The following is a 24019-nucleotide window of genomic DNA, read 5'->3' as shown; positions in this document are numbered from 1 at the left end:
AAATTCAACATAGTTTCATACACAAATTCAACTACTACTTATTCGAAGTACTAGATGAAACTACTCCTCGTCGTTGGAGCTGTGGAACTGCTCCCAGAACTCGTCCTTGGTTGGGTCATCGCACCCCTCGTCCTCCTCCTCGGAGTCACCTGGTCCTCATCCAACGACTCGATAGGGATCACAGTCGAGGTGCCGCCCTCGTCCTCCTTCTTCACCCCCTTCTTTTTCACCTCAACGTCGCGCTTCCAGTAGTGCTCCAGCTCGGCCTGGACATACTGCGGATGCTCTCGCGCAAACCGAGCCATCGTCGCCTCGTCGCTCTCGTTGGGAGCGACGACAACCACCGGTCTCTTCTTCGCCTTCTTCGCCAGCATCTCCTCCATTCGGATGCCCTGCGGCACGAGCCACTCCGCCACTGCTTGGGACTCGACCTTCGGGAAGTTGAGGTCCGTCTTCGGCCGTCCGGCACGCCACACCGCCACGTCGTAGGCACGCGTGGCCTCGTCAGCGGTGGGATACGTGCCGAGCCACCAACGCCGCCCGGCATCGGAGAACTCCACTCCGAAGTTCCCAAGCCCTCACGCCGAAGAAACAGGACTTGCCCTTCGGCGTCTTCTTCGGCGCCATCGGAGAGCGGGCGGCGGCCGAGCGGGGAGCGAGTCGGGGCGGCGGCCGAGCGGGGAGCTGCGGCGGGCGGTCACGAGGCGGAAGGGGAATGAAGTGGCGGTTGGTCGTTTGGCGGGCGGCCGCGGTTTTACATCTGTTGTATCTCGTGATGTAAATTTGCATCACGAAGTTTTCAATTTTACATCTCCAGGAGGCGATGGTCCAATTTTTTTTTACATATGGACGGTCTCTTGAAGCAACGCTTTTTGCTCTCGAAACTTCCAAAGTTAGTTATTTTTACATATGAACCGTCTATTGGAGATGCTCTAACATGCTAGATACTAGAATATTTATATTCCGTTGCAACGCACGGGCATTGTTCTAGTTGTGGTAAAAACTCGTAAAACTTTTGCTAAATGTGATAAAAATCTCTTTCTCTACTACTTAAAAAGAATGTAAGGTTCTCATTTCACTTTTCTTTCCACCACCTCTTCGTCCAACCTTTCATGTATATGATAATCAATCACCTTAATTTACTTATCTTCTAAATCAATTTCACTTTAATTTACTTACCAAACTTCTAATCAAAATATAAGGTAATTCACGGCAAGAATTTGATGAACACTTATTTACACAATCGCATTATTATTGACAGGTAAATTACAAGCTAACATACTACAATATTTATATCCCGTTGCAATGCACGGGCATTGATCTAGTTGTGGTAAAAACTTGTAAAACTTTCGCTAAATGTGATAAGAACGAGTAAATATTTTGCTAAATGTGCAATTCAAATGAAAACATATTAAATTGAATAATTTACGTAAAAATGTCGTGGTAGGGGATAAAAACTGCAATTCACTATTTTGAAGAATGGGTAACATTTAAATGCTGACAATTCTGTAAACACTGCACGAATGCACAGTCTAACATTGCCTGCATATCTACGAGGTCCATATACAGTATACTACTGGAATCTGCATATTCTATATCATGAAGTCTACCAACACATCCACTCTGTCGCATCAGCTCGACCAGCGCCCATGTCACGTGCTGCCGGCGGCGCTGATCTTCACGTCCGGGTTCCGCACCGTCTTGAGCCACATCCCGGCGAGCACCCTCGACGACAGGCTCCAGACGACGTCTGGCCGCTGCTGCTGCTGCCTCACCCTCGCTGCCCGCGACGATGGCGGCGTCTGCACCCTCTTGGCGGCGCGGCCCGGCCCGTGGGCGAGCGTCCACTGCATCGCCGTCAACTTCTGCCGCTCGGCGCGCCAGCTCGCGCTTCCGCCGACTCCCGACAAGCACCTCGTCTGCACTCCGCCCACGTGCAGGCTCCTCACCTTGAACCTCCCCCCGCTGAGCCCCGCCGCGCCCAGCATCCGCGCCGACTGGACGACGGCGATCATCGGCGCCCCCACCGCCTCGTAGCGCCGGGACGGGTCACGCAGCTGGATGGCCGCCACCAGCGTGACGCGGCCGTCCGAGCCGCCACGGGACTCGGACCACTCGTCGGACGGCACCAGCGCGTCGAACACGTTCGTTTCCCCCGCAGCCGGCGCTACCTCGAACGGCGGCTCCTCGTCGGCCATCTCGGCCTGGATCATGAGCGCGTCCACGGCCATGGCCTCGAGCTTCTGTAACGAGAATGCGAGTACCTCATCCAACGTCTCCGGATCGTTTCCCGCGCTCCAGATGCCGGTGGCGACGCGCTCCATCCGGCCCTCGGACAAGGCGGTGGCGAGCTTCCGGACGAGCCTGACCGACCGCGCCGCGCTTGAGCTCGCGCCACCCTCGGTCCGCCTACCGCCGATGACTGCCTCCGCGATGCCCTCGAAACCCACTTGCTCGGGCGTCTTTCCGGTAAGGCTTTCCATGCGCCCTAGCGACGCCACCTTGTCCCGAACCTCGTCGGGTCCGCCCGCGGCCGCCATCTTCTGGAGCACATCGAATCCAGTCGCGGCCATGGCACTTGGCAGCACGAACGGCCTCGACACCTGCATGGCGAGCACCGGGGGTACGTCTCTGCTTGCAAGCGGCACGTTGTACGGGTTCATCGACACCAAGAACCCGCCGTCACGCGTTTGCACCGCCGGGCCAAGGCTTTGTCCCAAGTCCGGCACCACGGGCGCCTTCTTCTGCGACTCGCTTGATCTTGGTGTCATGGGCTGCTTCAGCTTCCTGAACTTGTCGTCGTCCACTGCCTCGAGCTTCCTAAGAAACTCAACGGTCACCATCTCTTCATCCGCATCGAGCCGCGGCTGCTGACCGGCTCCCGTCGGCGACTTCTTGCCGCCGCTCGCCATCAGCGCCTCGATGGCTTCGATCTGCTCGCCAATGGAGTCGAGCTCGCGTAGCACGTCGCGCTGGTCCTGGAAGTGGACGACCTCTTTGACCGTCTCGACGCCCTTGTCGACCACCTCGTACTCCGGGATGACATAGTCGACGTCGCCAGCGCCACTTGCGGTGGAGAGCTCGTCGTCTTCGGGACGCTTGTCGATGTTGAGCCTGTCTACCAGCTGCCTGTAAGCTCTCATGGAAGGCGAGATGGCTCCGTCGGACGTTGAAAGCTTGGGCGTCGTACTGGCGACGCTGAACGAGTTCTTGTTGTGAACCCTCGCACGGGAGGGGGACACGGACACGTCCCTCGACGATCTCCCCGCGGCTTGCGTGTAGAGACGGAGCCCCGCGTCCTCCATGAGCTGGAACCCCAGCTTGAGCAGGAGCTCGCCACCGGCGGCCTTGCCGGCGAGTCCGAACGCCCTGTCGAACCACCGGACGCGGCGTCCCTCGGAGCTCTTCTGGAGGGAGTCCAGCACAAGCGAGCTCACGTCGACGGTGTACGTCCCCAGACGGATGTCCGGCACCTCGACGGGGACGACGGACAGAACGAACCGGCGAGGCTCGAGCTTGAGGGGCTTCCCGGTGCCCGGGCCGCCGGTGAAGTAGAGGTTGCATTTGACGAAGAGCGTCTCGTCGAACTCCGCGGTGCCATCGTGCGACACCCGGGCCGGCATGGTCTGCATCGCGCCGTCCTTGGTCTCGGCCTTGCGGACGGAGACGGCGAGGCGGAGGCCGTCCATGGAGGCCGGCACGCCGCGCACGGCGGCCACCTCGATGGAGAAGAGGCACCCGGCGCGGCGCTTCCCGATGCGAGAGAGCGCGCGCACGGGCTTCCAGCTGCTCCACGCCGACGGCTTCCCCTTGGCGCTGCCACTCCCCTCGAATTCTCGGCTTCTCGAGTCCACGGACGTGGTGTCGTCGGCCGGCAGAGGCCTGGAGCGCGGCCCGAGCCACGACGACAGCGAGAGACGGCGCGACGAGCGCGCCCTCCGACCCTCCCGCCCAATCCCATCCATGATGCGCTGTCCATCGTCGCCGGACCGCGCGATGGCGAGCGACGCGGTGCGGCGGTGGATGGCGTTGGGCCGGTCAAGGTAGTCGCTGAGACCGCCGCCTCCTCCCAGTCCGGCCATGTGAGCGCACGCTGCACGTACTCGCTCTCCTCCTCGACCAGCCTATCTACAATTCCGCACACACCTTGCCAAGCTTTTCTCGAGCTGGACCATGATCCCGTGGTTGTGGAACCGTGGACCGCGATAGATATAGCTTTCGACGACCCCTCCGCGCTGCCGTCGTGTACCGCGTTGGCGCCAAGGAAGCTGAAGTTGAGCGAATAACCCGGGAAGCCAACCTACCAGCCAATCAAACCGCCGCCCTAATCGTGCACCGTCGCCCCATCGGACGGCCACGGTCCGGCACGTCCGCACGTCGTTGGTCCGATCCACGGCTCAGGAAGCTCCCGCCCTGCCAGGACTTGTCAGCGCTCAACACGACGGACGAAGCTGCGGAATCGTAGCCACGGGATTTGGTTATGGATCTCGTTCGATCGGGGGTCAGGGGCAAAGTTGATGTGATCCGGCGTTAATGCGGCGGGGAAAACGCGCCCTCCCGCGGACGTGTAGGCGGGCTCAGCCGCGGCCCGGGCGACTGGGGCGGGATGGGCGAGCGTGTCGCCTTGCCCGCGAGCCGTCGCCGTCTCGCGCGGTCCCGGGGAAGCTGGGGGAGCGTTCCGATTCGCGCGGGTTGCTTCGCCTGGATTACGTACGTGACGTCGGTGTGGTGCACGTTGGGGCGTCTGTGGATGGATAGGACGGCGATTCGTTTCGCGGGTCCTTTCGGGGAGCAGTGTGTGGTGGGTGCCGGGTCTGATTGGGTTGCGAACTGTGGTCAGGGCTACTGGTTAGTTAGTTTGATTGATTGATTAGACCGTGTGCAGTGCGTGTCGACTCGTGTGCACGCAACGAGATCGGGGATCTTTTTCAGGAAGTCGTCGACGTACTCTTCCGTCTTCGGCGTTCGTCACGGTGGCGGAGGCTGGAGATTTGATCCAAAGAAGAACGAGTCCACGGCAAATCTCTACACGTGTGCTACTGCTAATCACTTCAAAGAGCATGCATACCCTGTTTCAAGTGTTTTGTCAAAGCTCTACTCTCTTTTTTAGCACGACAAAATTCTACTGTCTTGTCTGCTAAGTAAAGGCTGGCAGCCAGCTCCTCGCGAGGGAAAAAGTCAGACCATTTGGTTCCCACAGTTTGGACGTTCGGGCGAGACGGCAGGTCTATATCTACTAAAAAATTGGCAGAAGATTTTGGCTGGTTTGCAGTTGAACGTGGGAGGGTCCAGGTGGTTTGAGCTGTTGATGCAGGTGTGGCAGTACGCACGTTCGTACAGGGGCGTACGGAGAAGGTCGTTGCAAGGTCGTTTCCATGTGCCGTGGTGGCCAATCGCTCGAATGGTGAAATGTTATGTAGCGTGTGCGCGCAAAAAGGATGGATATTTTAGTCGGCGGGCTCTTCTTGTTCGGAGACGTGACGGCCTACCAGTTCACCACCTTGATCAGGGAAAAAGTCCAGGATTCATCTCTGATCTTGTATAGTCACTTCAAAGAGCAAAGAAGAGACCACCGCAAAGATGAGAGAGAGAGGGAGAGGGAGAGAGAGAAAGCGTGCATAATGAGTCAATAGCAGATTTGGGGATCCCCCCTCTCGGGCGACACGGGAGCGCCCCCAAACCCTAGCCGCCGCCACCTCTCCTCCCTCCTCCCCCCTCCCCGCCGCTAACCGAGGAGCCCGCCGGCTGCCGCGCGTCTTCCGATGAAGGTGGCGGCGAGGATTTGCTGCCTCCTGTCGGCGTGAGGGGCTTTGGAAACCAGGGCGGCGGCCCTCGGTGGAGATGGCGGCGTCGATCTCTTCGGTGGATGGCCCGCACGGGTGCTGGTCGCCCCTCCCGGCCGCATGGGTGGCGTGAGGGCGGCGAAGTCTTGCTGCAGCGGCGGGCGGCTCTTCTTCCTCCCGGCCCCTTTCCCTTGTGGTAGTCTCCTCTCGCCGTTCTGGTGGCTGGCCCGTCAGATCTGGACTTTGAGGATGGGGTGGCGGAGTCTTGGAATGGGGGAAACCCCTGGTCGATTCCGCGTCGACCTCGACGTCGGCGACGCTCCGGTGTCTTTCTCCCTCTTGAGGGCGGGTCGAGCTTCCAGATCCGTCCCCCTCCTCCCCCTTCCTACCTCGGGCGAAAGCCTTGGCCTTTTGGTCGGACGGTGGAGGCGTTCAGGCGTCTCGGTCCTCCCTGGAGGCGTCGTTCAAGGGGTGGCTGGGGGTTGTGGGTCTGGTGCGTGGTGGTGGGTTGCGGCGGCGGCGGTGCTCGGCTCCCCTGGTTGCCGGCGTTGGTGTTGGCGTGTGGGTCCTTCCGCATCCTTCAGCGACTCCTCGCCTTGGTTGCGGGTTGGTTGTCGGCCGGTGGTGGGCGTCCGCGTGTTCGGCACGGTCTAGACGAAGGGGAGATAGTGGTCTCCACTCCGACAGTTGCCCGAGGCAGCGGGCGGTGGAGTCGATGGTTTCCTTCAAGCGGTCTGGATCTTCATGTTCACGACAATTGCTGTCATCGGGTGGCTCTGGCCCTACGGTTCTTGCTGTGCAAGATCTCCAGTGGCTTGATCATAGTTTTTCTTACTGCCCTATTCACTCTTGGTCCTGGTGAATTTGGCATGTAATTTTTCAGTTTTTTGTCAAGTCTTTGCTTTTGTAATTCAGCACCTCGGCTGATGGTTTCATTAATTTGAAGTCGGGCCTTCGTGCCCTTTCTCTAAAAAAATAGTTGATTTGGGCTTCCAGATTATTATACGAAGTTCCTTGTTCGCATGGAGGGAATTAGAAGACGAGGGGTATAGTCGAGATAAATGAGAATATAGAAAATAATTTAATAATAAAAGTTCTTTTATTAGACGCATGGAATTGGCGAAATATTTTATTCAAACAAATGCAGAACCAAAATGGATATTACCGGATCTTTGTCCTGAATTAAGACCTATTGTTTTAAGTCAGAGATAAAGTAGTGACCTTAAATATTAATGAACTTATAAGAGAGTTATCCATCGGAACAACAATCTTGTCTATCTATTAAAAAGAAGTCGATTAAGGCTAGCGGATTTAGCAATGTGTCAGGCATAATTGGCACAACAAGCCATGGATAAACTTCTTGATAGTGGGTCTCACGGGCAATCAACAAGGGATGATCGTAGTAAAGTATATGAATTGCTTTCAGATGTAATTGAAGGTAATGTGGGAAGGTTTCACGAGACTCTGCTTGGGAAATGGGTCGATTACTCGGGGCGTCCTGTCATTGTTGTGGGTCCTTCGCTTTCATTACATCAATGTGGATTACCACTAGACATAGCAATAAAGTCTTTTCAGCTATTTGTAATTTGTGGTTTAATCACGAAACACGTCATTTCTAGTGTTTTTTTTTGAAACGGAGGCAAAAGTTTTGCCTCATCGATTAATTAAGCAGAGGAGAGTTGCTCGGTTAATTAGGGAAATCCGAGCAAAAACCAGATTGCCCAGTTAATTATGGAGAACCGGGCTAAAACCCTCACAACTGCCGAGCGGCACACATAGAAAGCCCCACGCACACCACTCCAAAGGGTGCCTCGACGAGGCCGCACGCAGGCGTCATCGTCATCACTCCTCCCCTAGAGGCGTCATCGCCATCCCTACACTCTGAGCAAACGACTCCCACTTCGCCGTAGGCGATCGTCGACTTGCTACCTCTTGAGCACTGCGTTTGTTTTCCCTTGAAGAGGAAAGGGTGATGTAGTAAAGCAGCGTGAGTATTTCCCTCAGTTTTTGAGAACCAAGGTATCAATCTAGTAGGAGGCCACGCACGAGTCCCTCGCACCTACACAAACAAATAAAATCCTCGCAACCAACGCGATAAAGGGGTTGTCAATCCCTTCACGGTTACTTACGAAAGTGAGATCTGATAGATATGATAAGATAATATTTTTGGTATTTTTATGATAAAGATGCAAAGTAAGGAAAGCAAAATAAAAACGGTGCCAGAAATAGCTTGTTGTCGGGAGATTAAATATGATTGAAAATAGACCCGGGGGCCATTCGTTTCACTAGTGGCTTCTCTCGAGAGCATAAGTATTACGGTGGGTAAACAAATTACTGTTGAGCAATTGATAGAATTGAGCATAGTTATGAGAATATCTAGGTATGATCATGTATATAGGCATCACGTCCGCGACAAGTAGACCGACTCCTGCCTGCATCTACTACTATTACTCCACACATCGACCGCTATCCAGCATGCATCTAGAGTATTAAGTTCAAAAGAACAGAGTAACGCTTTAAGTAAGATGACATGATGTAGAGGGATACACTCATGCAATATGATATAAACCCCATCTCGTTATCCTCGATGGCAACAATACAATACGTGCCTTGCTACCCCTACTGTCACTGGGAAAGGACACCGCAAGATTGACCCAAAGCTAAGCACTTCTCCCATTGCAAAAAATACCAATCTAGTAGGCCAAACCAAACTGATAATTCGAAGAGACTTGCAAAGATAACCAATCATGCATAAAAGAATTCAGAGGAGATTCATATATTGTTCATAGATAATCTTGATCATAAACCCACAATTCATCGGTCTCAACAAACACAACGCAAAAGAAGATTACATCGAATAGATCTCCACGAGAATCATGGAGAATTTTGTATTGAGATCCAAAGAGAGAGAAGAAGCCATCTAGCTAATAACTATGGACCCGAAGGTCTGAGGTAAACTACTCACACATCATCGGAGAGGCTATGGTGTTGATGTAGAAGCCCTCCGTGATCAATGCCCCCTCCGGCGGAGCGCCGGAAAAGGCCCCAAGATGGGATCTCACGGGTACAGAAGGTTGCGGCGGTGGAATTAGGTTTTTGGCTCCGTATCTGGTAGTTTGGGGATACGTAGGTATATATATAGGAGAAAGAAGTACGTCGGTGGAGCAACATGGGCCCCACGAGGGTGGAGGGCGTGCCCGGGGGGTAGGCGCGCCCCCTACCTCGTGCCCTCCTGGTTGCTTTCTTGACGTAGGGTCCAAGTCCTCTGGATCACGTTCGTTCCAAAAATCACGTTCCCGAAGGTTTTATTCCGTTTGGACTCCGTTTGATATTCTTTTTCTGCGAAACTCTGAGATAGGCAAAAAACAACAATTCTGGGCCGGGCCTCCGGTTAATAGGTTAGTCCCAAAAATAATATAAAAGTGTATAATAAAGCCCATTAATGTCCAAAATAGAATATAATATAGCATGGAACAATCAAAAATTATAGATACGTTGGAGACGTATCAAGCATCCCAAGCTTAATTCATGCTCGTCCTCGAGTAGGTAAATGATAAAAACAGAATTTTTGATGTGGAATGCTACTTGGCATAATTTCAATGTAATTCTCTTAATTGTGGTATGAATATTCAGATCCGAAAGATTCAAGACAAAATTTTAATATTGACATAAAAATAATAATACTTCAAGCATACTAACTAAGCAATTATGTCTTCTCAAAATAACATGGCCAAAGAAAGTTATCCCTACAAAATCATATAGTCTGGCTATGCTCTATCTTCACCACACAAAGTATTTAAATCATGCACAACCTCGATGACAAGCCAAGCAATTGTTTCATACTTTTGATGTTCTCAAACTTTTTCAATCTTCATGCAATACATGAGCGTGAGCCATGGACATAGCACTATATGTGGAATAGAATGGTGGTTGTGGAGAAGACAAAAAAGGAGAAGATAGTCTCACATCAACTAGGCGTATCAACGGGCTATGGAGATGCCCATTAATAGATATCAATGTGAGTGAGTAGGGATTGCCATACAACGAATGCACTAGAGCTATAAGTATATGAAAGCTCAACAAAAGAAACTAAGTTGGTGTGCATCCAACTCGCTTGCTCACGAAGACCTAGGGCATTTTGAGGAAGCCCATCATTGGAATATACAAGCCAAGTTCTATAATGAAAAATTTCCCACTAGTATATGAAAGTGATATCATAGGAGACTCTCTATCATGAAGATCATGGTGCTACTTTGAAGCACAAGTGTGGTAAAAGGATAGTAACATTGTCCCTTCTCTCATTTTTTTATTTGGGCCTTTTCTCTCTTTTTTATGGCCTCTTTTTTTTAGTCCGGAGTCTCATCCCGACTTGTGGGGGAATCATAGTCTCCATCATCCTTTCCTCACTTGGGACAATGCTCTAAAAAATGATGATCATCACACTTTTATTTACTTACAACTCAACAATTACAACTTAATACTTAGAACAAAATATGACTCTATGTGAATGCCTCCGGCGGTATACCGGGATATGCAATGAATCAAGAGTGACATGTATGAAAGAATTATGAACGGTGGCTTTGCCACAAATACAATGTCAACTACATGATCATGCAAAGCAATATGACAATGATGGAGCGTGTCATAATAAACTGAATGGTGGTAAGTTGCATGGCAATATATCTTGGAATGGCTATGGAAATGCCATGGTAGGTAGGTATGGTGGCTGTTTTGAGGAAGGTATATGGTGGGTGTATGATACCGGCGAAAAGTGCGCGGTATTAGAGAGGCTAGCAATGGTGGAAGGAAGAAAGTGCGTATAATCCATGGACTCAACATTAGTCATAAAGAACTCATATACTTATTGAAAAAATCTACAAGTTATCGAAGCAAAGTATTACGCGCATGCTCCTAGGGGGATAGATTGGTAGGAAAAGACCATCGCTTGTCCCCGACCACCACTCATAAGGAAGACAATCAATAAATAAATCATGCTCCGACTTCATCACATAACAGTTCACCATACGTGCATGCTAAGGGAATCACAAAATTTAACACAAGTATTTCTCGAATTCAAAACTACTCAACTAGCATGACTCTAATATCACCATCTCCATATCTCAAAACAATTATCAAGTATCAAACTTCTCATAGTATTCAACACACTCATAAGAAAAAAATTACTAATCTTAAATGCCTATCATAATTACAGCAACTTACCACGCTGTTTTGTAGGACTCTCAAAATAATCTAAGTGAAGTATGAGAGAACAATAGTTTCTATAAAACAAAACCACCACCGTGCTCTAAAAGATATAAGTGAAGCACTAGAGCAAAAACTATATAACTCAAAAGATATAAGTGAAGCACATAGAGTATTCTAACAATTTCCGAATCATGTGTGTCTCTCTCAAAAGGTGTGTACAGCAAGGATGGTTGTGGCCAACTAACAAATAAAGACTCAAATAATACAAGACGCTCCAAGCAAAACACATATCATGTGGTGAATAAAAATATAGCTCCAAATAAAGTTACCGATGGAAGTAGACGAAAGAGGGGATGCCTTCCGGGGCATCCCAAGCTTTGGCTTTTTGGTGTCCTTAGATTATCTTGGGGTGCCATGGGCATCCCCAAGCTTAGGCTCTTGCCACTCCTTGTTCCATAATCCATCAATTTTTTTACCCAAAACTTGAAAACTTCACAACACAATACTTGGCAGAAAATCTCGTGAGCTCCGTTAGCGAAAGAAAAGAAAACACCACTTCAAGGTACTGTAATGAACTCATTATTTATTTATATTGTTGTTAAACCTACTTTATTCCAACTTCTTTATGGTTTATAAACTATTTTACTATCCATAGATTCATCAAAATAAGCAAACAACACACGAAAAATAGAATCTGTCAAAAACAGAACAGTCTGTAGTAATCTGTAACTAACACAAACTTCTGGAACTCCAAAAATTCAGCCAATATAGGACGACCTAGAAAATTTGTTTATTGATCAGCAGCAATTGGAATCAATATTTTATCACGTTCTGGTGATTTTTAACAATTATTTTCGTGAACAAAAAGTTTCTGGAATTTTCAGTAATATCAAATAACTATCATCCAAGAAGATCCTATAGGTTAAACTTGGCACAAACACTAATTAAAACATAAAAACACATCTAACCAGAGGCTAGATCAAATATTTATTCCTAAACAGAAGCAAAAAGCAAAAAACTAAAAATAAATTGGGTTTCCTCCCAACAAGCGTTATAGTTTAACGCCCCTAGCTAGGCATTGATAATTCGATGATGCTCACATGAAAGACAAGAATTGAAGCACAAAGGAGCATCATATAGCATGTGACAAACACATCTAAGTCTAACATACTTACTATGCATAGGCATTTTATAAGCAAACAAATTATCATAGCAAACAAAAATTAGCATATGCAAGGAAGAAGAAAGAGACGATAGCAATCTCAACATGACGAGAGGTAATTTAGTAACATGAAAATTCCTACAACCATATTTTCCTCTCTCATAATAATTACATGTAGGATCATAGTTAAAATCAACAAAATAGCTATCAAATAACATATTCTCAACATGATCCACATGCATGCGAAGTTGACACTCTTCCAAAATACTGGGATTATCATTAACTAAAGTCATGACCTCTCCAAACCCACTTTTATCAAAAATACCATAAGATTGAACATTCTCCAAATATGTGGGATCTAAAGTTGACACTCTTCCAAACCCACTTTCAATATTATTGCAAACACTATTATCAATCTCATATTCATCATGGGGCTTAAATAAATTTTCAAGATTATAAGAAGAATCACCCCAATCATGATCATTGCAACAAGTAGAGGACATAGCAAAACTAGCATCCCCAAGCTTAGGGTTTTGCATATTATTAGCACAATTTACATCAACAGAATTTATAATAAAGTCATTGCAATCATGCTTTTTATTCAAAGATCTATCGTGAATTGCTTCATAAAGTATTTCATCACAATTTTCAGATTCACGAATTCCAAGCAAAACCTCATAAAGATAATCTAGTGCACTCAACTCACTAGCAAAAGGTTCATCATAATTGGATCTCTTAAAGAGATTAGCAAGTGGATGAGGATCCATAAACTCTTAGCAAGCGAAGATGCAAGCAAAAAGAAGGCACAAGGTAACACAAGAGGCAAGCGAAAAAGAGGCGAACAGGAACAGAGGGCGAATAAAACGGCAAGGGTGAAGTGGGGGAGAGGAAAACGAGAGGCAAATGGCAAATAATGTAATGCGAGAGATAAGGGTTTGTGATGGGTACTTGGTATGTTGACTTTTGCGTAGACTCTCCGGCAATGGCGCCAGAAATCCTTCTTGCTACCTCTTGAGCACTGCGTTGGTTTTCCCTTGAAGAGGAAAGGGTGATGCAGTAAAGCAGCGTAAGTATTTCCCTCAGTTATTGAAAACCAAGGTATCAATCCAGTAGGAGGCCACGCATGAGTCCCTCGCACCTACACAAACAAATAAAATCCTCGCAACCAACGCAATAAAGGGGTTGTCAATCCCTTCACGGTTACTTACGAAAGGGAGATCTGATAGATATGTTAAGATAATATTTTTAGTATTTTTATGATAAAGATGCAAAGTAAAGAAAGCAAAATAAAAATGGTGCCAGAAATAGCTTGTTGTCGGGAGATTAAATATGATGGAAAATAGACCCGGGGGGCATAGGTTTCACTAGTGGCTTCTCTCGAGAGCATAAGTATTACGGTGGGTAAACAAATTACTGTTGAGCAATTGATAGAATTGAGCATAGTTATGAGAATATCTAGGTATGATCATGTATATAGGCATCACGTCCGCCACAAGTAGACCAACTCCTGCCTGCATCTACTACTACTACTCCACACATCGACCGCTATCCAGCATGCATCTAGAGTATTAAGTTCAAAAGAACAGAGTAACGCTTTAAGTAAGATGACATGATGTAGAGGGATAAACTCATGCAATATGATATAAACCCCATCTTGTTATCCTCGATGGCAACAATACAATACGTGCCTTGCTGCCCCTAGTGTCACTGGGAAAGGACACTGCAAGATTGAATCCAAAGCTAAACACTTCTCCCATTGCAAGAAAGATCAATCTAGTAGGCCAAACCAAACTGATAATTCGAAGAGACTTGCAAAGATAACCAGTCATGCATAAAAGAATTCAGAGGAGATTCAAATATTGTTCATAGATAATCTTGATCATAAACCCACAATTCATCGGTCTCAACAAACACACCGCAAAAGAAGATTACATCGAATAGATCTCCACGAGAATCGTGGAGAACTTTGTATTGAGATCCAAAGAGAGAGAAGAAGCCATCTAGCTAATAACTATGGACCCGAAGGTCTGAGGTAAACTACTCACACATCATCGGAGAGGCTATGGTATTGATGTAGAAGCCCTCCGTGATCAATGCCGCCTCCGGCGGAGCGCCGGAAAAGGCCCCAAGATGGGATCTCATGGGTACAGAAGGTTGCGGCGGTGGAATTAGGTTTTTGGCTCCGTATCTGGTAGTTTGGGGGTACGTAGGTATATATAGGAGGAAGAAGTACGTCGGTGGAGCAACATGGGCCCCACGACGGTGGAGGGCGCGCCCAGGGGGGTAGGCGCGCCCCCTACCTCGTGCCCTCCTGGTTGCTTTCTTGACGTAGGGTCCAAGTCCTCTGGATCACGTTCGTTCCAAAAATCACGTTCCCGAAGGTTTTATTCCGTTTGGACTCCGTTTGATATTCTTTTTCTGCGAAACTCTGAAATAGGCAAAAAACAGCAATTCTCGGCCGGGCCTCCGGTTAATAGGTTAGTCCCAAAAATAATATAAAAGTGTATAATAAAGCCCATTAATGTCCAAAACAGAATATAATATAGCATGGAACAATCAAAAATTATAGATACGTTGGAGACGTATCACGACTCAACCCACACTGTAGCGGACATGTGAACCTGCATCAAGATCGATGCCAAAACCTCAGCCTCATGCGGCCAGACAGCGCAACTCCAACTCTGACGGAGAACTCGGTAGGACAAAACCAGGCACGGCTGGCGCCACGGGAGATCGCCGAACGGGCAACCTGCAGCCAGTCATCGTATACCATAGGGCCTCGCCGCCGCAGCTTCGACTCCATAGCAACAAGCAAATCGAGGAAATACCATGGACACGCTGAAGAAGAGCCGACTACCGCAACCATTGCCGCGTCGCCGACATTGCTCCCACCATCATCGTTGCCACAGAAGCTTGGACGCCACCAACCACCGGTCTCGCTTGCCGATGCCGAGCTCCAAGACGAAGCCCCCAAGAGGGAAAACGACACCAAGGAGCCGTCATCGTCCGATCATAAGATCTAGGGTTTCCCTTGAAGAGGCCGAGATGGCCGGATCCGTGCGAGAGGAGTGCGGCAGAAAATCAGCGATGCCTCCAGGAAGGTCACGATGGCCACAACCGCCGCCATCGCTGGTCACGGCACAGGGCCTAGACAGGGTCTTCACCCGAGCTCCCACACCACCTCGGTTGCACATCATCCCGCACCGGCACCGACAAGCCCACCAATCATCCTCGCAGCCGAAGCCGCCGCCCGAGCACCAAACAGGTAGCCTGAGCCCCTCCACCACGCGCCCCGCCAGAGCTGCAGCACCATGATGGGCCTCCACCACGCCGGAGCAGGTGTCCACCCAGCCGCAGATCAGTGCTGCCCGGACCTCCTGCGCACATCCGCCGAGCCTCCCTGCCTGGCCTCGCCTGAGCCACAGCCCCTCACGCCCGCCTGCCGAGCTTCCCTGTCGCGTCCTCCCTGTCGCCTCGGTGCGACCCACACACGGCAGATCCGCGCCAGCTGGGCCACCCCGCGCCACCACCGTGCCTCTGCACGGTCCCCTTGCGCTGCTGCCGTGCCTCTGCACGGCCCCTTGCGCGCCGAAGCACCCGCGGCATGGAGCCGCCCCTTCACGTCACCCACTGCAGCGCGACTACTGCACCGTCGATCCCCTCGCACTCCCTTTGCACAGGCGCCCTTGCCGTGACGCGCAAGCATCAGATCCGCGCCGCAGGACCCTCTGCACGCACTAGATGCCCGCGCCCCGACGCGCAGATCCGCGCCCAGCCCGCCGAGCCCCTGCGCCATGGCCGTGCAACCGGCGGGCGCACGCAGCACCCCACCAAGGCCGCCACGTCGTGGCCGCCAACCCTGTACTCGCCGGCGCGCACAGCCCCTGGACCACCAGCGCCGCCGGACGCCAAGAGCGGCATATCCGCCCCCACTGCGCCGCGAAATGGCCCCACCGCCGCCGATGCCGCCCGGGCTTTGCCCGGTGACGCCCTCCGACGGCGGTGAGGGGAGAGGAGGAGGAGGGCGTGCCTTAGGTGGCCGGATCTAGGGCGCCCCGATGCGGCCCGTATTTCTAGTGTTAGGACTGCTAAAAGGAAAATTTGAGAAAATGAACTCATTTTATGGGAAATACTTCGAGAAGTTTGTCGTGGGAAACCACGGCCACCTATGGGACCATGAGCCCCTTGTGGTTCGGCAGGGGGAATGAGCACGTTGCACAAAGAGCGGAGAACGTCGCGCAGCACGACAGAGATCACACGGGCAGTTGAGGGAGTCCTGGATTAGGGGGTCCTCGGACTGCCGGACTATATACTTTGGTCGGACTGTTGGACTATGAAGATGCAAGATTGAAGACTTCGTCCCGTGTCCGGATGGGACTCTCCTTTGCGTGGAAGGCAAGCTTGGCAATTCGGATATGTAGATCTCCTCCCTTGTAACCGACTCTGTGTAACCCTAGCCCCCTCCGGTGTCTATATAAACCGGAGGGTTTAGTCCGTAGGACAAGAACAATCAGAATCATAGGCTAGCTTCTAGGGTTTAGCCTCTACGATCTCATGGTAGATCAACTCTTGTAATACTCATATCATCAAGATCAATCAAGCAGGAAGTAGGGTATTACCTCCATCGAGAGGGCCCGAACCTGGGTAACATTGTGTCCCCCGCCTCCTGTTACCATCCGCCTTAGACGCCAAGTTCGGGACCCCCTACCCGAGATTCGCCGGTTTTGACACCGAAATTGGTGCTTTCATTGAGAGTTTCATTGTGCCGTCACGATAAAGGCTTGATGGCTCCTTCGATCATCGGCAACGATGCGATCCAGGGCGAGGTTTTCCTCCCCGGACAGCTCTTCATATTCGGCAGCTTCGTACTGCGGGCCAACTCGCTTGGCCATCTAGAGCAGATCGAGAGCTACGCCCCTGGCCATCAGGTCAGGTTCGGAAGCTTGAACTATACTGCCGACATCCGCGGGGACTTGATCTTCAACGGATTCGAACCCATGTCAGGTGCGCCGCACAGTCACGATGAGCATGACTTAGCTCTGTCGTCGGACGGTGTTCGGGAGATCACACCTGTAGCTACTCCGGCCCTCAATCCGGAGCAAATCACGCCGTCCGAGGACGGGTGGATGAACCCCGCCACGGAGGCTGCACACTCAGCGGCGATAGAGCCGAATACTGACTTCACCTCCTATGAGGCCTGTGTTGTCGGACACTTGGATTCGTCCCCGGCCACGGGCTCCGAACCGCCTCCGTCCGTGCCTATCGAATCTGATTGGGCACCGATCATGGAGTTTTCCTCAGCGGATATCTTTTAGCACTCGCCCCTGGGCGACGTGCTAAACTCATTAAGGTCTCTCTCCTTGTCAGGAGACCCTTGGCCAAACTATGTCCGGCTTGAGTGGGAAGCGGACGACGAAGAAATTTGTTCCCCACCCACCACCCACTTGATCGCCACTGTCGATGACTTAACCGACATGCTCGATTTCGGCTCCGAAGACATCGACGGTATGGACGACGATGGAGGAGACGAACAGGAACCACCACCCACAGGGCGGTGGACTGCCACCTCATCATATGATATATACATGGTGGACACCCCCAAGGAAAGCGATGGCAATAAGGCAACGGAGGACAATCCCCCTGAGAAGCAATCTAAGCACCAGCGTCATCGGCGCCGCTCTAAGCCCCGCCATAGCAAAAGCAGCGATACCGGCACAAGAGATAATAACGCTGCAGATAGTGTCGAAGATGAAGACAATCCCCTCCAGCCAGGCTTCGAGCGGGAGGATGGGCAAGCTAGCCCTAAGGAACAGGCAGCAGACGGAGAATCAGAGGATGACAATTACATGCCCCTCTCCGAAGACGAGGTGAGCCTTGGCGACGAAGAACTTTTTGTGCCCGAGGATCCCGTCGAACAGGAGCGCTTCAAGCGTCGGCTTATAGCCACAGCAAAAAGCCTGAAGAAAAAGCAACAACAGCTTCGAGCTGACCAAGATCTGCTAGCGGATAGATGGACTGAGGTCCTGGCAGCCGAGGAATACGAACTCGAGCGCCCAACCAAGAGTTACCCAAAGCACAGGTTGCTACCCCAACTCGAGGAGGAAGCATTAAAACCCACACTACCAGCGTATGATGCGGCTGATCGGCCACCTCGTGGCCGAGACAGAACGGCATATCAGCCCGAAGTCCAGCCCGCACCCCGTCGCCAGTCAAACAAAAACACCAAGGCCCGGGGCAACACGCAGGACCTGCGAGACGTATTGGAAAACAAAGCAGGACATACAAGATCGATCTACGGATCACGGGGCCGCGCCCCAACGCGTGACGATGATCGTCACGCCGGATATACTAAAAGCAAATCCGGTCGGGCTGAATACAGCAGGCAAGACTCGTATGAACTGCGTCGTGACATAGCCCGGTACAAAGGCGCCGCACACCCCCTATGCTTCACTGATGAAGTGATGGATCACGAATTCCCAGAGGAATTTAAACCCGTGAACATTGAATCATATGATGGTACAACAGACCCCGCGGTATAGATTGAAGATTTCCTCCTCCACATCCACATGGCCCGCGGTGAAGATCTACATGCCATCAAGTACCTCCCACTAAAACTCAAAGGACTGGCTCGGCATTGGCTGAATAGCTTGCCAGCAAACTCCATTGGCAGTTGGGAGAATTTGGAAGACGCATTCCTTGACAACTTTCAGGGCACTTATGTGCGACCACCGGATGCTAATGACTTGAGTCACATAACCCAACAGCCAGGGGAATCGGCCAGGAAATTCTGGACCCGGTTCCTAACTAAAAAAACCAAATTGTCGACTGTCCGGATGCCGAGGCCTTAGCGACATTTAAGCATAACATCCATGACGAGTGGCTCGCCCGACACCTCGGCCAAGAGAAGCCGAAGTCTATGGCAGCCCTCACGACACTCATGACCCGCTTTTGCGTGGGCGAGGACAGCTGGCTGGCTCGCAGCAGCAACACATCAAGAAATCCTGGCAATTCAGGTGCCAAAGATAGCAACGGTAGACCACGTCGCAACAGACACAAGTGCCGCAACAACGGCGACAACACCGAAGACATGGCAGTCAATGCCGGATTCAGCGGCTCTAAGTCCGGTCAGCGGAAAAAGCCGTTCAAAAGAAGCAATCCGGGCCTGTCCAGTTTGGACCGCATACTCGACCGCTCGTGTCAAATTCACGGCACCCCCGATAAGCCAGCCAACCACACCAACAGAGAATGCTGGGTGTTCAAACAGGCCGGCAAGTTGAATGCCGAAAACAAGGAAAAGGGGCTGCATAGCGACGACGAGGAGGAGCCCCAGCCGCCGAACACAGGAGGACAGAAGAAATTTCCTCCCCAAGTGAAAACGGTGAACATGATATACGCAACCCATATTCCCAAGCGGGAACGGAAGCGTGCACTAAGGGACGTCTATGCGATGGAGCCAGTCGTCCCAAAGTTCAACCCATGGTCTTCTTGTCCGATCACTTTCGATCGCAGGGACCACCCCACTAGTATCCGTCATGGCGGTTCTGCCGCATTGGTCCTTGATCCCATCATTGACAGATTTCACCTCACTCGAGTCCTTATGGACGGCGGCAACAGCCTGAACCCGCTCTATCAGGATACAGTGCGCAAAATGGGTATAGACCCCTCGAGGATCAAACCCACAAAAACCACCTTCAAAGGTGTCATACCAGGTGTAGAGGCCTGTTGGACGGGCTCAATCACACTGGAAGTGGTCTTCGGATCTCCGGACAACTTCCGAAGCGAGGAATTAATCTTCGATATCGTTCCCTTCCGCAGTGGCTATCACGCACTACTCGGACGAGCCGCATTTGCTAGATTCAATGCGGTACTGCATTATGCATACCTCAAGCTCAAAATGCCAGGACCTCGCGGGGTTATAACAGTTAATGGAAACACAGAACGCTTGCTCCGTACAGAGGAGCACATTGCGGCCCTCGCGGCAGAAGTGCAAAGCAGCCTTCTGAGACAAGCCGCCAATTCGGCGACAAAACCCCCGGACACCTTCAAGCGAGTCCGGAGTACCCTGCAACAGGATCTCCCGACACGTTAAGAGCTCGCCTAGCAATTCGGCCTCCGTCATAGTCCCAGTAAAGCGGCGAAATTTGCGCCGTGCGTACATAATTATGCACTCAAGATACCATGGGCGCAGGCGGAGGCACGACTATGGCACGGCCCACAATGCGGCTCAACCGCCTCAGGGCCCGTATATCTTTATCATTTTCTCTCTTTCAGGACCCTACTCTGTGGAAGCTCTTTCCGACAGCCTGATTATCGGACCCATTACGGGAAGGAAATACCAAGGAAGCAAGAAGCTCTGACGTACAAGGGAATCCCCAGGTGGTCTCTGATAACGATCGATATACCTGTTTTACATACCCATACGCAGCTTGCCTTTGGATAGGACATGTCAAATAGTCCTATTTTTTGCTTATTGCACTACTTGTATACATACGCTTTGATGTATCATTTAAATAACAATGTATAGCGTTAGCTTATTATTGCATTTCCTTTTTTTCCTTGTCTGCTTATTTACGACAAATTGCGCCCGTACATTCTGGTACGTCCAGTGCGCCAGGGGCTTCAGTGTACCCCATAACACGGCATGAAAAGTCCGAACACTTTCGACAGTGCGGCACCCCGAACTTATAGCATTATATGCATCAGCTCCAAATCATATCTTGGGTCAATAGTTGGGTTTGCCCCGCTCCCATGTTTTGGTACCTTACGTTCCGCTATATCGGCTAAGGTAGCACTGGGAGAACTACTGCGATTGTGTCCCGGTTCTTCCGGACGAGCACCTCAGTAGAGAAAGCCGAAAACTGACTGTCATGATGCGGCGAGAGCTAGTCGCTGTTCGAGAGGTCTCAAATCCTTAAAGATTTTTTTCGCTTCGGGCGAGGAGTCGGCCTTGTCCGATTTCGGCGTACATAGTGCCCCAAGTTCGGCCTTCCGAATACTAGGGGCTTCGCCAAAATTTAAAATTGTAGACTTCTATGGCTAAGTGAGAGTGATAAAGCTTTATAGTCCGATTGCCTGGTTCGTTGTGCTGAACACCTCCTTCGAAGGACCCAAAACTGGGATAAAGAGTGATCAGGTTTATCCCGAACACCTCAGTACTAGTTACATGGGGGCAGAAGCCGATGACTGGCCAACTCTCAGATTTTATAACGGCCGCACAGAAGGTAATATTTTAAATTAACAAGTGTTACATAGCGCACATGAACTCGTTTTCATATTGTAGGATAACATGAGTACGCTCATTCAAATATTACATCCTTAGCACATTCCTCCGCCACAAGGCGAGCACCCTTCAGGACACTGTCATAATACTTTTCGGGGTGGCGATGCTCCTTGCCCTCCGGCGGCCCCTCCTTCACTAGCTTTTCGGCGTCCATCTTCGCCCAGTGCACTTTCGCCCGGGCAAAGGCCCTGCGCGCACCCTCAATGCAGACGGACCGCTTTATGACTTCAAACCGTGGGCAGGCATTCACAAGCCGCCTTACCAGACCAAAGTAGCTGCCAGGCAGGGGCTCGCCAGGCCACATCCGGACTATGAGACCCTTCATGGCCTGTTCGGCCGCCTTGTGAAGCTCGACCAGTTGCTTCAACTGGTCGCTCAAGGGCATCGGATGTTCGGCCCCAGTATACTGAGACTAGAACAACTTCTCCGTCGAGCTCCCTTCCTTGGCCCGGTAGAACTCCGCGGCATCCGACACACTGTTGGGTAGATCTGCGAACGCTCCTGGAGAGCTCCGAACTCGGGTAAGTAAAAGGAAAGTTTCCTTCACATGCTTGCTTTGCATAATGAATGCCTTACCCACCGCTATCTTCTTGACCGCCTGAACCTCCTGGAGGGCCTTTTGGGCTTCGGCCTTGGCATTTTGTGCGTTCTCGAGGGCCTTCGCAAGCTCGGACCCTTGCATCTTAGAGTCACGCTCCAAGGACTCGTATTTTTTGACGAAACCCTGGAGCTCTTGCTGAACCTCGCCGACTCGGGCCTCTTGCTTCTCGCGCTCGGCTCGCTCCTTGGCCGCTTTGTCTTCGGCCTCGGACATCGCCTTCTTCAGGGCTGCCACTTCGGTCGTGGCCCCTAGCAAAATTCGTGACGATCCTATGAACAACCACCTTCTTTTTTCTTTATCAATATACAGACGGGGTATCACTTACCTTTGTTCTCTTCGAGCTGCCTCTTAGTAAGGCCAAGCTCTTCCTTGGACCGCTCAAGGTCCCGCTTCAGTGCGGAGACCTTCGCAGTACGAGCGGCAGCGGCCAGCAGCGAAGCCTGCTTATTCACATAGACATATCCTGATTAGACTCCTGTGATTATTATTTGATCCTCTGTTCGGCCTTTCTTTGCGAACGCCCAATAGAGCATCAGGGGCTACTATCTATGCTGTAATATTTTCTTATAATTTGATTACCTACCTCAAAGCCTGTTAGGAGGCTGGCACAGGCTTCAGTCAGTCCGCTTTTTGCGGACTGAACCTTCTTGACCACCGCACTCATGACAGTGCGGTGCTCTTCGTCAATGGAAGCGCCGCGAAGCGCTTCCAGCAAGTTGTCCGATGCCTCTGGATGGACAGAGGCCATCGGCACAGACGGCTTCCCCCCCTTAGCGAGGGGTCGCCTGATAGAGTCCGGAACCACTGGAGGTTCCGGCGCAGTATTCGGCTGGGGGCCAAACTTGCTGCCCCCAGCGTCTGGGACGTCGCCTTGGGGCGCCTCCAGAACTACCTCCCCTTGGTTCGGTGCCCTTTGAGACAACACCTCGGCATCGTCACTAGGGCAAGGGGAGGAGGTGGTCGGGAGTGAATCGTTGTTCATCTCCGACTGGCCCAAAGACTCATTCGAAGAGGATACGTCGATATGGGCTTTGGATGGACTGCATGATCATGTTTGGCATGATAAGAGGCAATAAGACGAAATATACCAGAACTATTATGGTGTCCGGATACTTACGACTTCACTAGGGGCTTGTCCCTAGGTAGCCACTCCTCGTCGCTGAAAGCGGCTGCTGTGGAGCAGTCCGGAAGGAGGGTCCTTCCCTTCTTGGACCCTTTGGCCTCCCCAGAGGGGGCAGCCTTCCTTTTCTTGTCTCCCTCGGCTGGGTGGGGAGAACTTTCCTCTTCCTCCTCGTTTTCTTAGGAGGAGGGCGCCCCGGTGTTATCGGACGATGAGTCCGATACAACCTTGCGCCGGAGACCTTTCCTGGTCCCCGTGGCCTTCTTCTTGGCCTTCTTCTCCGGTGCCTCATAGGGCGCCGGAACCAGCATCTCCGTCAGGAGAGCCCTTGCTGGATCTTCGGGCAGTGGGGCCGGACAATCGATCCGCTCCGTTGTCGCTACCCAGTCCTGTTAAAATGGCATGGAGGCTCAGATCCTTCACATGATTATACTGGGGAAAGGAACATCTTATAAGATATAAGGAGCTTACCGGATTGGCAGGGCGCTTGGCGCTGAGCCCGCGATCCTCGGTAAGGGGAGGAGGCACCTCGGCGGACTTGAACAGCACCTTCCAGATGTCTTGGTGCGTCGTGTCGAAAAGCTCTCGCAGCGTCTGGTGCTTGGCCGGGTCGAACTCCCACATATTGAATGCCCGTCTTTGACACAGGAGGATCCAGTGGAAGAGCATGACCTGGACCACGTTGACAAGCTTGATTTTCTTGCTTATCATGTTTTTAACACAGCTCTGGAGTCCGGTCAGCTCCACCGATGAGCCCCAGGATAGGCCCTTCTCTTTCCAGTTGGTGAGCCGCATGGGGATGCCGGATCGAAATTCGGGGGCCGCCACCCAGTTGGTGTCGCGCGGCTCGGTGATGTAGAACCACCCC

General features: G+C 51.3%; 1 protein-coding gene across 1 annotated transcript; it reads right to left on the bottom strand.

The window, feature by feature from the left end:
• Positions 1-1444: 1444 nt before the first annotated feature.
• Positions 1445-4484, bottom strand: LOC109765730 (protein PLASTID MOVEMENT IMPAIRED 1). The gene has a single exon (XM_020324507.4). It carries the CDS (start codon positions 4080-4082, stop codon positions 1653-1655), a length of 2430 nt encoding a protein of 809 aa, XP_020180096.1. The 5' UTR covers positions 4083-4484; the 3' UTR covers positions 1445-1652.
• Between the last annotated feature and the right edge of the window lie 19535 nt (positions 4485-24019).

This window comes from Aegilops tauschii, chromosome 1, assembly GCF_002575655.3.
Source record: "Aegilops tauschii subsp. strangulata cultivar AL8/78 chromosome 1, Aet v6.0, whole genome shotgun sequence".
Taxonomy (NCBI): Eukaryota; Viridiplantae; Streptophyta; class Magnoliopsida; order Poales; family Poaceae; genus Aegilops; species Aegilops tauschii.
Note: the sequence above shows the minus strand (reverse complement) of the source record. Positions and strands in the feature narration are given on the sequence as shown.